The 15,475-nt window shown below is 42.1% G+C and overlaps 1 protein-coding gene across 1 annotated transcript in view; it reads left to right on the top strand.

Annotated features, from left to right (window-relative positions):
* The window catches only part of nrip2 (nuclear receptor interacting protein 2), a 36,923-nt gene extending 22,622 nt beyond the window's left edge, over nt 1–14,301 (top strand). The window contains exons 4-6 of the mRNA XM_080754119.1: nt 4,446–4,552; nt 10,679–10,731; nt 12,245–14,301. Of these exons, the coding sequence (XP_080610245.1) occupies nt 4,446–4,552; nt 10,679–10,731; nt 12,245–12,394 (310 nt within the window). The 3' untranslated portion in view covers nt 12,395–14,301. The remainder of the gene's footprint in view (nt 1–4,445; nt 4,553–10,678; nt 10,732–12,244) is intronic.
* The last annotated feature ends 1,174 nt before the right edge of the window (nt 14,302–15,475 follow it).

The raw sequence follows: 15,475 nt of genomic DNA, 5'->3' as shown, positions 1-15,475 counted from the left end.
AGGTAATGGAAAAAATTGTCTATGAACAGGTGGCTAAATATCTTGAAGAGAATAAACTGATCTACGAGTTCCAGTCTGGCTTCAGAGAGTCCCATTCCACAGATACATGCCTCATCTATTTGAATGATTACATCAAACGTGAAATTCACGATGGCAAATATTGCGGCATGGTCATGCTGGACCTCCAGAAGGCATTTGACACCGTCGATCATTCTATTCTGATTGAAAAACTCAAAGCTATTGGTCTTGATAGCACAGCAGTAAGATGGATGCACTCTTACTTGGTGGGGAGGGAACAGATGGTGGAAGTCAATGGAACCCTGTCCCCCCCCCTCCCAGTAAACTGTGGAGTACCTCAAGGGAGTATACTAGGACCACTGTTGTTCTTAACTCATTAAAAGCCTCAGACATTAACGGATTATAATATCCAGAGTGCCTCCCACCCCCCCCCATTCACGGCCGTTCTCTTATTTTGTCTTATTTTGAAGGCCACCGGAAGTACTTCCGGTCTGACGTCATCGGATCCTTCGACTGAACCGATCATTGTTTATGTGGAGCCATGCTGGATCGGCTCGTAGCGTTTATACATGTGTTTTATAAGCGAGCATCTGCCTCCATCTTCGCTTCTAAAGTGTAGTTTTGAGATAATGGACATTAAAGATGAGGCGGCCCGTCCACCTCAATGTTATGGGATGACTATTGTGTGCTCGTGGAGCCGTGATGATGACAAATCAGCGCGGATTTCGTCTCCGGAGCGTCGGCCATTGTACTAGGTATTTTTACTCGCCGTTACAGTAATCTATTACTTTTCCCGCGACATCGCGTGGATGGCACTATAGATACTCTATTACTTTTCCCGCGACATCGCGGGGTTGGCTTTTAATGAGTTAATATACGTAAACGACATGTCATCTGCTTGTGACTGCAATCTGTTTCTGTTCGCGGATGACTCGGCTCTCCTAGTCTCAGGCAGAGACATTTTGCAGGTTGAAAAGGCCCTTAACTGTGAACTTAACAAGATCTGCACCTGGCTCAATGACAACAGACTCTCAATTCACCTAGGCAAAACTGAATGTATCCTCTTTGGATCTAGTCAGAAACTTAGCCTAGTTGAGAACTTCACAATTAAAGTAGGTGACACTGTGATAGAAAGAAAAAACCACATCTGCTACCTGGGTTGCATCCTGGAGGCTAACTTATCCAGTGAAAAAATGACCACCAAGGTAATCAATAAAGTCAATCAACGAATTCGCTTCTTGCAAAGAGTTGCCCCACTGATCAATATTAAATCCCGAAAGACACTAGGAGGTGCTCTTATTGGGCCCCTCATTGATTACGGAGTCCTTGTCTGGTATCGCGACGCCCCAGCTGCCTTAAAGCTAAAGCTCCAAACAGCCCAAAACAAACTAATTAGGGTTGTGCTTGGTCTCCCTCCTCTGACCCACCTTACCGAGCATCACCACGAAAGCGTGGGGTGGCTCAAAGTAGCTGACAGAGTACAGCATCTTGCAATGGGCCTGGTGTACAAGATACACTACACCTCCAAGATTCCCATGTACCTGACAAACTACTTCTTAAAGGTCAAGGATGTTCACGATCATAACACCAGAGGCAGCTCCACTAATCATCATCAGCGTAGATTTAACACTAAACAAGGCGCTAACTCGTTCTCCTGCTATACCATCAACATGTGGAACGCCCTTCCACAAGCCCTAAAGGAGAGCAAATCCCTAGCCTCCTTCAAAATTGGTATGAAAAGTCACCTTCAGACAGCAGCTACCCGTGACTTGTATACAGACTAAGCCCCCATGCTCCCCCCCCCCCCCTTTTTCTTTGTATTCTGCCTTTTGTATTTGATGTTATGCTTTTGAAACTGATATTATCCTAGATAAAGTACTATGTTCTATCCGTCTGTCTTTCAATGTTATATGAGATACTTAAAGTGTGGTTCCTGTGGAAATAAGCCTCGGCTTTCTAGGATCTCCTTTTAGTTGACCTTGTACCAGTGATTTGTACTGTCATGAAACTGTACTTTTTTCTATTGCAAACTTCTAATAAATTCTTCAATCAATCAATCAATCAAACAAACATTGAATGACAGACAAATAGAACACATATAGAAGTACCTGACTCATATCCGGTAACATCCGGTCAAACACCCTTTGGATCGATCACCAAACTCTAACCCAAACCCTAATCCTAACCTCAGCAAAACTATGCCTAACTCTAACCCTAACCCTAAACCTAACCTCAGTAACCGTGGCGCGGTAACCTGCCGACCGTCGCGGGTGATTATCTAACCTGCCAACGCTGTTCGACCCGACGGGAGTAAGACCTATGGGGTAGTCCCCCTCATATCCACGCAGTGATATAGTCTGGCTACGTGAGGCTATCACAGAGCTACTATAGGTTATAGGTGCAATCTACTCTGTTCATCTTTGGCAGCCTAGGAGTCAGGACATGTACTGTATAGGTTGGTTGTAAGAGGCTTCCAACAATTTGGGATGCCAAAAAAGCAGCCAAACCGCTTGCAAAATTCAGTGCAATCTATTCTATGAAAACCTCCACCGGCTGTCTGTCACGTCACGTCACACTTTTGGCCCTACTCCTTGGCTGGCAAACCACAACCTCCGCCCCTGACTTCTCACATGCCCCTCTTCTAGCGCCACCATGAGGTTCCTAAGGCCAATTTGTGCATACATGCGACCTGACCGTTGTTTATCTCCCGATTAGGGAGTCTTACTGGTTGGTAGCCGCCAAATATGGCGAAGAAGCTGTTACTTGTACGCCTGAAGGGTGTGTGGGTATTTGTCCAAGATTACTGACACTCTACCTCTACCTCTGGGGGCACCACTTTCTTTGTTGTGTAAGAGAAACAGGAACTCGACTTTGCTCCTCCCCTTTCTTAGTCCACTTCCTCCCCGGTGCTTCTGTGTTTATCCCTGCCTACTAACAACAACACTACATGTTTAGGGCTGGTTGCATGTCTCCATTCCGACATGTCTCCATTCCGACATGTCTCCATTACGACATGTCTCCATTATGACATGTCTCCATTATGACATGTCTCCATTCCGACACTAACCCTATACCTAACCCTAAACCTAACCTCTATGACAGTGTTGCCACTCCGACAATAAGAAGTCAATGTCGGAGTGGCGACATGTCGGAATGGAGAGCGCCCCCCTTTAGGGTTGCGGTGCTGACAGATTCTGCTGTTAGCAGGATCTGCTTTGAGAGATTACTTAAATTTAGCATAGCGATAGTTCATGTAGACACGGAAGTCAGACAGTTTCTTGCTATTCTCTTCCCCGGACCCCCCCTCATTCATTCGCTAAGTTCATTAATTCATACTCCCACGAATGCAGTCTGTTCATTCTCATTCGCTCTCTTACCCACAGTGCATTTCAGGCGGTTCATTTAAAGGAGTAGTTCACCACTTTTCAACCTGTCTTCATATAATAGGTCTTCACTAATGTTCATGATAAAATAAAAAAATAAAAAAATCTACTCAGTCCAAGTCTCCTAGGAGAGCTGTGGGATGTACAGAATCCATCGTCTGGTGACATCATCATTTTCCCCCAAATAAATGTAATCAATATTTTTGAAAAGAATATTTAGATTTTTATTATCGCGAGAACAATGGCTTCCACTTTAAAATTGCAACTTTTCAGGAATAGAAAGCTTGCATTTTCTATAAGCTGGATTGGCAATCGATGATGTCACAAGACGATGGGTGCCCACAGCCCTCCTCTGAGAAAAAAAAAAGCTATTTTTGAGTGAGGACCAATTATATGAACATTGGTTGAAAAGTGGTGGAGTGCCCCTTTAAGTATTTAGCTGTCACTATGGATGTACAGCTGTCGATGTTAAAACAATCCCTCCACCTCCCCGGCCTCCTCCTTGTGGATGTAGTTCCATTTGTTAATGGTTGATTGTAGATTGTATTGTATTTCTTCTATGGATTGATTTTGATACAGTATGTGATATCTTAAATCATGCCACTGAAGGTTTGATGTTATGTGCATTAACTGTATATTATGCTTTGCTCTGGGGGGTTTGTGATATCAGATTCTGTGTTAGGATATGGGTACACAGATAAACCTGTTATATCGCATGAGCAGAGTTACACCGCCAAACTGAATACAATATCATTGCAATAAATGGTAAATGGTTATTCGGAAAATAGAAGGTTAATGGTTATTTCTGAGCTGAATACAAAAGCATTGAATACAAAGTTAAAAGACAATCGAGGATAAAAAAAAGAAAAAACACAATAAGGTCAATGACTAATTTCCATTGTGTGTGTGTGTGTGTGTGTGTGTGTGTGTGTGTGTGTGTGTGTGTGTGTGTGTGTGTGTGTGTGTGTGTGTGTGTGTGTGTGTGTGTGTGTGTGTGTGTGTGTGTGTGTGTGTGCGCGCGCGTGCGTGCATGTGTGTTGTCAGACTAGTCCCCGTCCAGGACGGTGCACCTTGTGGCCTAGTCAACACAGTGAGAGGTCTGCAGCTGCAAATGGGCAGACAGAGTGTCCAATGCTCAGCCATTGTCACAGGTAAGAATTGTTTGCTGTCTGACGTTGATTAACTGTATTTAACCCAAGACAGCATGCAGTGAAATGCTATGTGAACACAGCTGGCAGTTGAACTCTTGGGTAAATACCAACCATTAGTGACAGTCAAGGTTATAATAGTTTTGGATTTTTTTTCATTTGTTTTTATTTTTATTAGTTTTGAGGTTTTGTTTTCAATTACAGTTTAGTTTTAATTTGTTTTTAAAGTAGGGTTGCTAGTTTCGTTTCGTTTTTATGAAAATGCTTAGTTTTGATTAGTTTTAGTGTTAGTTTTAGTCTTTTACGTAATATGGGGTATTTGTCAGGGGTGAGATTAAAAAAGCTCCGGAAAAAACATTGTCTAATAAAAAAATCAACAAAACTTCATATTGTTGAGAGTGGCAGGAATGTTGAGACATACAACTTCTCTCTTTGACCTCACCAACTGTTTTATTTTTATTATTTTATTTCCACAAACAAAAGCACCGGAGTACAGCAGCAGCATAGCTTCAGGTTACTAAAATACTGAACTCTCTAAGCCAGTGGTTCTCAGAGTGGGCCCTAGGGGTCCTTGAGGGGTTTGCAGGAGGTCCCCAGCAAAAAGAGCGATAATTTATTTTCACTATCATTCCATGCCTAAGGAACATAATGACAGAATATATGACTGTTTTGGTCATGGGTTTCTTGTTCTGCTATTTGGCCGAGGATTGGCATCTGTCTCGTGGGAGGGAGGCTCGGCTGGGGCGGTGTCCTTTACCTTGTCAAGGTACAATAGGTTAGCCTTCTTATGCGTGCTTTTCAAATGGACTTTTAGATTTGTGGGTTTTTCCCCTTGATTAATAGACCAGGAACTTTATGAAAAATCACACCCGTGTGAACTGAGCGGTGGTCGTGGGGGGGGGGGGAGGGGGGGGGGAGGGGTGCCTGTGGGGGTGGGGGGGGGAGGGAGGGGTGCCTGTGTGTGTGTGGGGGGGGGTGTGTGTGTGTGTGTGTGGGGGGGGGGGGGGTGTGTGTGTGTGTGTGTGTGGGGGGGGGTGTGCCTGTGGGGGTGGGGGGGGGGGGGGAGGGGTGCCTGTGTGTGTGGGGTGGGGGTGTGTGTGTGTGTGTGTGTGTGTGTGTATTGCAGTTGATGCTCAGGGCAGGCTAGACTCAACAGCACCTCTCTGGTCACCCAGGGTACTCAGGCTACACCAGAGGCTACATACAGACAGACAGACACACACACAGACACACACGGCCACGCTATAGAGACGGTGTGACCACCGCTCAAAAATGGGGGTCAACCTCCCACTAATTGCAACAAAACCAAACTAAGCTGATTTTGTATCCTTAAAATGTTCTGAATGACAGACAAAAAGTCGCAAAGAATTGTATGAAGGGAAGGTTTAGAAAATAGCTTAAGTATGACCTTACCAAAAACGTTTATCCCTTTTAGTCAGAGCAGAATTTCAGAAAAAAGTGCTGAAGGAAAATTGTGCTAATTTAGGTCATACATGTTAATACCTCAACATTGACCATTTAAAGATGGCGGTCACTACTATACTGAACTATATTAAAATATGAAGGGACATACTGTGAATACCAGGGCTTGTACAGAGAGGTAATATTTCCCATACACACATTTCACAAAATATGAAATATGAATATAATAAATATTACCACAAACAACTAACGTCACGGTACGTAACGTGAGTTTTTACCAGGAGTCAATACATTTCCAGCAACAATTATATGATAACCCAATAACAATAAGCAATTCCAAGTGGGTTGCTTAAAGTTGCAACTAAGATATATATTTATTATAAAAAAACAACCAAAAGCAAGGATATACCGTAGCTCAAATGGTCATAAAAAGCAAACTGAGCAGCGAAAGTAATCTTTTATGTGTGAAATTGAATCTGGCATTCTAAAGCAGTGAAGTCGGGCAGTCCCCGTCATTTAATAATTAGAACATCCTGTACCCATCATTTTCCAATGCTAGTTGGTGTCAGGCAGTGTCGCCCCAAATCTTTTTGAGCAGGACACGTGCACGGACATGCATCGCTGTAAAACAACCCTTACGTTCACACATCAACAACGTCTATAAAAGCTGTAATGTCACACCAGCGGCATTAACCTATAGGAACGTGCCTGGATGCATGTCAATGGTATGTGTTAAGTGATGTCCGTGTGAAGTCATTAGCGTCCCCGCAAACACAGGAAATTACATCTATGTACGGTTGAGTTAGGGATATTTCATTTTTATCGTCTAAACAGGCTTTTGGGAACACCCTGGACAGTTTGCTTGATTCAATATTTAGATATTTGATATAATCTAGATATTTGGTATATTGTATGCACCAACACAGTGGTGTGTTCTACAGTGATATGCATTAAACGTAGAGGAACTGCAAAAAAAAAAAAAAATGTGGACAAGTGTAGCCATTCAAAAACCATCTGAGAAAGCATATCTGATACGCATCTAATACAGCCCCTCCGGCTGGGGTAGAAAGAGTGTGGCAGCAAGCAGAAGTTTCATAGAAGAAAGGGCATGAAATGTAAGCTACACACTTTTCCTTGATGTTGAAAATTAAAAAACAGGTCAAAATGACCCATCACCCATGTGTTGCACATTCAATTTCACACATTCTAAAGCAGGGAAGTCGGGCAGGGGGTGTCATTAGAACATACTGTACCCAATACTAGGGGTGTCAGGCAGGGTTGTATTGGTTGTGTCACGCGCGTATATGTTATCCTTCCCTTCATAATGTCTTGTCTTGTAGTCAGTGGTGGTGGAAAAAGTTTTTTGGAGCCGTGGGCGGAGCCCATGGTCTCCCTCTGAGTGGCTTTGTGTGTCCTGTCTCACCAGTGAGAAATGTCCCGTTGAGTTCGAACAGTACCTTTTATGACCACACATGTTAAGGGAGGGGCGCTGTTTTCAGGCCAGGCACACACACACGCACACACACACACAGGGGGGAACACATAGAATCAAAAACATAGATCTGGAAGTGCTCAATTTCACGGCTCCACTTCGAACCAAGGTTTGATTTTTACTTAAGTAAAAGTATCAATAATGCAATGTAGAAATACTCTATTACAAGTAAAAGTCTTGAGTTCTTGAGTAAAAGTACAAAAGTGTTGGACTGTTGCTATCCAAATGTACTTAAAGTACCAAAAGTAGAAATTACTCATTATGCAGAATGTCGCGTTTCACAAGTTTTCAAATGTAGGCCTATAAAAGTCCTTTGAAAATAGCAGATCTACAAGCTCGAGCTCACAATGTGTCGCATCGCAGCGCATTGTGAGCTTGTAGGTCAGCTATTTTCAAATGGCTGAAATATATTATGGTTGAAGTGGTTAATGTATATTTTGTAATAATTATCAATCTACAAAGTAACTAGTAACTTAAGATTTCAAATAAACGTAGTGGAGTAAAAGTACAACATTTGGATCCGAGATGTAGTGGAGTAAAATAAAGTACTGGAAATTGGAAATACTCCAGTAAAGTGCAAATACCTCAAAATTGTACTTAAGTACAGTACTTGAGTAAATGTACTAAGTTACTTTACACCACTGTTTGCAGTAAATGAACAGATTAGATTGGTTGAGTTTTTGAGCTGTTAAATGATGTTAAGATGAGCAGGCCAAGATGAAGAACCGCTTAAGAACCACTCATGACTTCAAACTTTGATATTGCATTTCTCTGGGTCCCCAGCAACGTGGAAATCTCAATATTCCTACGTCCCATTTGTCCGACTAAGGGTTAGGTTTCGGCATAGTTTTACTGAGGTTAGGGTTAGGGTTCACCAGGTTAGCATTCACCAGGTTAGCATTCACCAGCGTCGGACTAATGGGACATCGGACAAAAATATCGCTACGCACCCCCAGCAACACACCTGCCAAATGTTGTCTTCATACAGTGTCCTGTTTTCAAGATACAGTATATGATGTATTCTGGATTTTCCCTTCATGCCCTCTTCACGGCCCGCCCACTCAGCAAATTTTTCAGCAACTTCCTAGTGCTGACGTCAGTTTAGAAGGGGAAACTATAACAGAAAGAGCTGGACTTAAAGCCAACAAATCATTATTTCGAACGGTAAAGTAAATTCTAATGATTTGTGCCTTTTACTACTGTATCTTGTGTTCTTGATCATGCTAGCTGTATTTTATACTTTACTATTCGGAAATTGCATTAAATCAGCGATTTCTGTGTTAACTCTATGGGCTTTTAGCAGGGTTTTACCCTTCAAAACGTGACTTCAGCACCAGGGGGATGCTGAGTGGGAATAGGGCTAATTCCTTGCGACTTTTTTCCTCTCATTCAGGACATATTTAGGACACAAAATCAGATGAGTTTGTTTTTGTTGCAATTAGTGGGAGGGCAAGGGCAAGTGACATTATTACTGGACTATAATGTACCGCATGACGTATTATCATTTATTCTTATCTGAAACAGTCATATTCAAAGTAATCCCAAATGGGACGCTTTCTTCCAACTTTCGCCACCGCCATGATACCAGGTTTCTGTATTTTGGCGTGTCCGAGGGGCGTGGTAAACTGGCACAGAGGGAGATAGGGAGAAGAGCCTGGCGATGCGAGGTTAGAGCATTAGAGGGAGAAGGAGCAAGATAGATATATGAAAATAGATTGGACATCCATCCAAAATAAATTAACAAAGACGAAAACTAAGGAGATTTTCTCTATAATTTTTGTTTATTTTAGTTAGTTTTGTAAACACACAATACCGTTTCAGTTAGTTTTCTTTTTTTTTAAAGTGTAGTTTTTATTTTTATTTCAGTCAACTAAAATGTTTTTCCATTCTAGTTTTCGTTTTTTAGTTAGTTTTCGTTTACTATAATAACCTTGGTGACAGTCAAGCAAAAAAAAAAGTCAGTGCTCACAGACATAGTGATTTTACAGATCACAAACAGAACAGTGTGTACCGACTATATACTGTAAATCAGGCTTGAGTCTTGGCTGTAAGCCAGTGGTTAACAAAAAGGCTGCAAAACAGCCAAAAGGCACCTTTTGGCTGACCTTTTTCACTACTTCACGACTTGATCTTTTTATTTATTTAAATATGGAAATTAGATTTTTAAAAAAGCTGGAATTGTTTTTGTTTAAACTTTTTAAAATCTTTTGAAATAATATTTTTAAAGAATTACATAGGAAACAAACACAAAAAGGATATTTAGTCAACTCAATATTTACTTGGCAATGGGTCATGTGCTTTCTGGTGCAGTCAGCATTCTGACCTTGAGGACTTCCTATTGGGGCAGCCAGGCAGAAATCACACAGCCAATAAGAACAGTTAGGATGGACACCTGAATGGATGGCGCACACTTAAACACAAACACACTCAGGTTCATGTTACCGGTAGAATCCCCTGAGGACTGTCCAATCGCCAGCAGCCAATAACAAAGGATGACGTAACCTTAAACCACAGCCTTCTCCCTTACATGAACCCTTTGTAGCGCAACCATCCTCTGTAAAGTAATATCCGCTACACTCACATGCACACACACACACGCACACTCATTTTACAACTTCTAGACCAGAGGTCTTCAAAGTTTTCAGGCCAAGGACCCCTTAGTGGAGAGAGAGATGAAGCAGGGACCCCCACAATCTGTTCATAGATATAATGTAATTGTTTGACAGCACAATCATCAGTGTATTTTGAATTCATGTCAATTTGGGTTTTCAGATATTAACCACTTGAATGGTCAATACTTAATAAATTTGACATTTCACACAGGTGTACTTAGTCTGCTCTTTTTTCCCCTCTACACCAAACCTCTTTTCCGAAAATAGCTGATCTACAAGCGCACGCTATTTTTGGCTAAAGTTCTCAGGATATGGACGCTAGGGTTGTGGTTAATATAAAAAAAGGCAAAAAAAAGTTTCTACCACAAAGATTTGGAGGACCCCCTGGAGTAACTCTGAGGACCCCCTAGGGGTCCCGGACCCCCTGTTGAAGACCCTTGTTCTAGACTTGTATGCATGCTCATGTACTGTGCTATATAAAGAGTGCGAATCATAACCCCATAACTGCATCGTTTTCATGGTGCATGTTGGAAATTCTGTTTGATCTGTTCTGACCCTCTCCTCATCTCTCTTCCTTCTGTTCTTCCTTTTGCCATCTTGCAGAGGACGAGGTGTTTGAGCTGTGCCTTGGTCTACACACTCTCTTGGAGCTCAAAGTAAGTCAATTCTGCCCATATTATGACGTACCCTACGGCGCTGTATTGTGTGTGTTTAAATGAGTGTGCAAACCGTCTTATTTAGTATCTTCAGATCAGAAAATGGTCATACACCAAAACACCTTCACATGAGCTACACAGCTGGGGCACCGATAGCAGAGTGGTGGTGCTCTGAAAGGGGGTGAAAAGTTACATTAGTCAGCATTTTTGAACAGGGACGGTCTTGGACAAGGAATTAGCTTCAAAATAACATTTGTCTCTGTGAAACAGGGTGTTTATACCCATTTAAAAAAACAGCAATAGACAAACAAGGAATCCAGTGAACTTTGCCGAAATTGTGTCTACATATACATTAGTAGGCTATGCATCTGCTCTCAGGCAAGAATAATGTTGCGTCAACAACGACTCATGAGATCGTATGCAATAGCAGCCTCAGGAAGGCTTTAACCCATTTAGGCCTAAAATTATTGAATGCTTTAACCAGTGAAAAATAGCAGATATACAAGCTCATACCGCGGCACCGAGTGCCGCGCTGCGAGCTTGTAGATCTGCTATTTTTGAAAAAGTCGTGAAAATGTGTGCAAATCTTTGAATATATGTATTTTCAAAGCGAACGTTGGGGGGTCCCCGGAACTAAATATTTTGAGATGCGAGTCCGTGGCCAAATAAATATCATTTTGGGGGTCCTTCACATGAAAACGTTTGAGAACCACTGACATAGTAGTCTCTCAAGAACAGACTGAGCTCCAGTTAAGTGAAAAGGACCTTTTCTTTGACGATGGCTATAGCCAGATTGCTGACATAGAAACATGGGTTTTTCAAAAAATCTTTGTAGGATTCAAAAGACACGTGTAGAATCGGTTCAAAATTATAATTTTCACGATTTAAAAAAATAGCAGATGTACAACCTGTGAGCTTGTATATCTGCTATTTTTCAATAGTTAAAGCATTCAATAATTCTAGGCCATTAAGTCCAGTTGCAGCAGCCACTGAATAGATGTGATGGCATATACAAGGAGAACATAATCACAAAGCCAGGCTAGGTACCTTCTGCCAAAAGGTGCCTGTGAGTAAGTGCTCATGAACATACATAGAGTACTGTATATCAGGGGTTCCCAAACTTTTCAGGTCAAGACCCAAAAGAGAGACATAAATTACCCAGGACCCGAACTAGTGAAAACAGCAGATCTACAAGCTTGCAGATCGGCTATTTTCATTACTTCTTAAACATGCGTTTTCAAATTCCAAATTTCTTTTATTTATGAATAAAATTACTTCGAAAAATCATTGCATTTTTTTGGGAATGTCTTTTGAAACTGTTTTGAAATAATAATAATCAAAAACAAAATGTAGGAAACAAAAAATTAAGGGACCCACAAAAATGGGTCCACGACCCACAAATGGGTCCCGTGTTTGGGAACCAATGCTGCATATCACACTGAAACACATCTATGGCACCAAAAAACGGAAGTGTTATAATTATTATACCATCTTTTTTTTATTACCGTCACAGTGCTGCGTGGACCTGAGCAGCAGGATGCTGAAGCTCCAGGAGTCTGGAGAGGAGCTGCCCTTCCTGGAGTCTCTGTCAGGCAGCCAGTGCCATCACGACTCCAACGAGAACCTGGGCTGCGTGCCACTTTCCTCACCGCCTGCTCTTTGATTGGCCGGAGCCGCCATGTGACGTCACACGGTTTGTGTCTGAACTGTCTGACCAGTGTCTCTGCACTGCCAAGAACGCCAACACACATCGTTCCCCATCGTCGTTTTCTTTTTTTCTGGGTTTACGTTGTTGTGTTTGTAGAATGAAGACGTTCAACTTGGTTATCTCCTACGTTCAATTAGTCTAGTTTACGCCGCAAGTGGAGGCCAATTATTGGACTAATTTATCATTCTTCGTGATTATGACCTCGAATCAATTGTAATGCTCAAGTGCATTGTCACTCATTGAAGTATGGGCAGTCCTATATTTGTGATTTGGTTGTAAGAAATGATTTAACACAAAGTCATTGACAAATCGTTTAAGTAACATTTCAGCACGCCAGGTTAAGCATTGAAATAATGATAAATCTTCCCCACAAGGACCTTCTCTTGTCATACTGTATTCTTGTTTTCTCTCTCCAAAAGCTGATCAGGAGAAGAATTCAGAATGCCATTCTGGCCTAGATGGAGACAGACTCATGATAATTCCTCTCTCATGTTTGTGGGGGTGGAGGGATGTCAGCCTACCACATTTAACTCTGACTAGTCAAACTGGCAAAACGTTCCATCTGCATGACTGTAGAGTTCTGCTTTTGTACAAGTTGGCATGTTCGTATCGTTGTTTGTCACATGGAAAATGGCGCCATGTCTGAAGATGAGTGTGTGTGTGTGTGTGTGTGTGTGTGTGTGTGTGTGTGTGTGTGTTGAAGCCCAACAGGATGTTTCAGTATGGCTAGTGTTTCATATGGGAAAATTGGAAATAGTATCAGATCACTGCGACCTACTCTGGTCATAAAAAAGCTGCCAAAAGTCGACTCTAGCTGCCTTCCCTCGCCTTTTTCGGGACTACTTAATAACTGGGCTGAGGCAACATTCTGTGCCAATGCCCTCTTCACTGTTTGTCTGAGCACACTTTTAGCTTCTAATCACCTCAAAAGGTTAGCGTTCGCTGTATAATTTCCTTCTTATACCACCATGTTGCCGAAGTAATTACTGACTGGCACTTGCCTGTCACGCGCGAACATGACAAGAATAGCCTACTATAAGCCCTTGCCCCTCGACCAGCAGTGCCACTTGCCTTTCTTGTTTCAATGTGTTTTTGCAAAGTGTGGAGAATTAAGGCTAATATATACTTTGTTGTATGAAGTATATGTCGTTTGCCAAAGGGAACCGATCTACAATTGTTAGCTTGTAGATCTGTTCTTTGTGGAAATCGACACCCTCGCTTGGGGGTGAATATTAGATGAAAATAGCAGATCTATAAGCTTTCAACACGTCGCAGTGTGCTACATTGTGAGCTTGTAGATAAGCTATGTTCATCTAATGTTCATCTAACAGGATGGGGGCCTAGTATAGAGCATGGTGAACTATAGGGCTGAAGTGGTTAAGAGCCTTCTTTGATGTGCTCACAAGAAGCTCACAATGCCTTGCTCTTATAGCACCTGCACTGTGCTGTAGGGGTGCAAAGGTTAATACAAATAATTGACTTGAAATGTTGTTTATTTTCTTTTGGATACAAAAAAGGATAAATATCAGATCTACAAAATCATAGTACTGCTATTTTTGATTATTATTCTTTTGTGACACTCTTGTACGACAAAGTCTTAAGTTGTGCTTAAGTGGTTAATCAGACGAATAAATTTAGTTGATTATAAAATCTCAATTTGTTCCACCCTGCATCAATTCAATCAAAACAAAGGTCATCCACACATAGATTAGCAATGTTTTCTTCATCTTTGATGTACAATACTACTAGTAAACTTCCCACACAGTGTGAGGGGAATTGATGTATGAAAGAAATTTATTTTTTGGTGTTTTTCTCGTTCTGAACAGTATTTTCTCTGCATATATTAAAACGTATTCTGGCTATTCCTGTTTACATTTTGTCATTTATTCACAAGTAAGACGCCTCAGGGCGACAAGCGCGCCACAGTGATGTGGACATCAGGGATGTGGACACATCAGGGATCTCCATATATGGGCATAAAATGGATTTGTTCCCCTGGCATCACAGGGATCTCCATATCTCCATATATGAGCATAAAAGGGATTTGTTCCCCCTGGCATCACAGGGATCTCTCTAACAGGGCATTATTAATATTGATGACATCAGGGAACTCCATATATGGGCATAAAAGGGATTCTGTTAGTGTGACATCACAGTGAAGCCAGAGCGTGATGTCAGAGCGGCAAACCCATTCTGGTAGAGTGGTTCCCCTGACATCACAGTGACATCAGAGCATGATGACATCATGATGACACATTTTTACTGTCTATGGGTTTTCCCATAGACCGTAAAAATGTGTACATCAGACGTCTACGCGCGGACAAGCTGTGACGTTTCTCATGGTAAACTGCGACCTTTGGTAACATACTTCGCATTCACTGTAGATGACATTTAAAACACAGAGGGTGGATGGATCAAGTTAAAGATTAATAGTTAGGAAAATGATGGACCCTCATGGGTCTGTAACTCTGGTGTACAGTACAAATGGAAGCTTAATGGGTCCATTTGGTTGGTTCCATTTGTACACTCTCAGTGGGGTAAAAAACAAAAAAAGCATGTCAAACAGGGTTCTATGGCTAATGCATATCCCACTGGGGTTCCTTGAAATGTTAGTCACTGATGTAAACTAAACCTCTCGGCCTCTACATCAGCACTGTCCAGAGTATCACTCTCCTAAGCGAGCCTCCCATCTATTTCCAAGGTCTGTAGCTAAAGAGCAGCCCTGTGCGTGCGTGCCCCAGCAGCCATGCTGGTACACTGCTAGGCTATATAAAGAACACTGTCCTGTCAGTGTGCAGGGAAAGCAGATGTTCCCACAGTGCCGGGAGGGGGGTTCAGACTCAGAGGACCCCTCTGACCTGTGGAGATCCCCATCTCCCTCTGATTCTCATCACCAATCATATCCCAATATAAAGCGTGCTCGAGCGACAGTCACATGCATTACACACGCGCGCGGCCAAAGGATGGAAAACTAAGCCTTTACTCTGGGGTGTTGCAGAGACATCAACAGTCAGCTATACTGCACTGTCTCGGCTG

Source organism: Nannobrachium achirus (genome assembly GCF_963921795.1).
Source record: "Nannobrachium achirus genome assembly, chromosome: 23".
Classification (NCBI taxonomy): Eukaryota; Metazoa; Chordata; class Actinopteri; order Myctophiformes; family Myctophidae; genus Nannobrachium; species Nannobrachium achirus.
The sequence above is the reverse complement of the archived record's forward strand: the minus strand, read 5'-3'. Positions and strand labels throughout refer to the sequence as shown.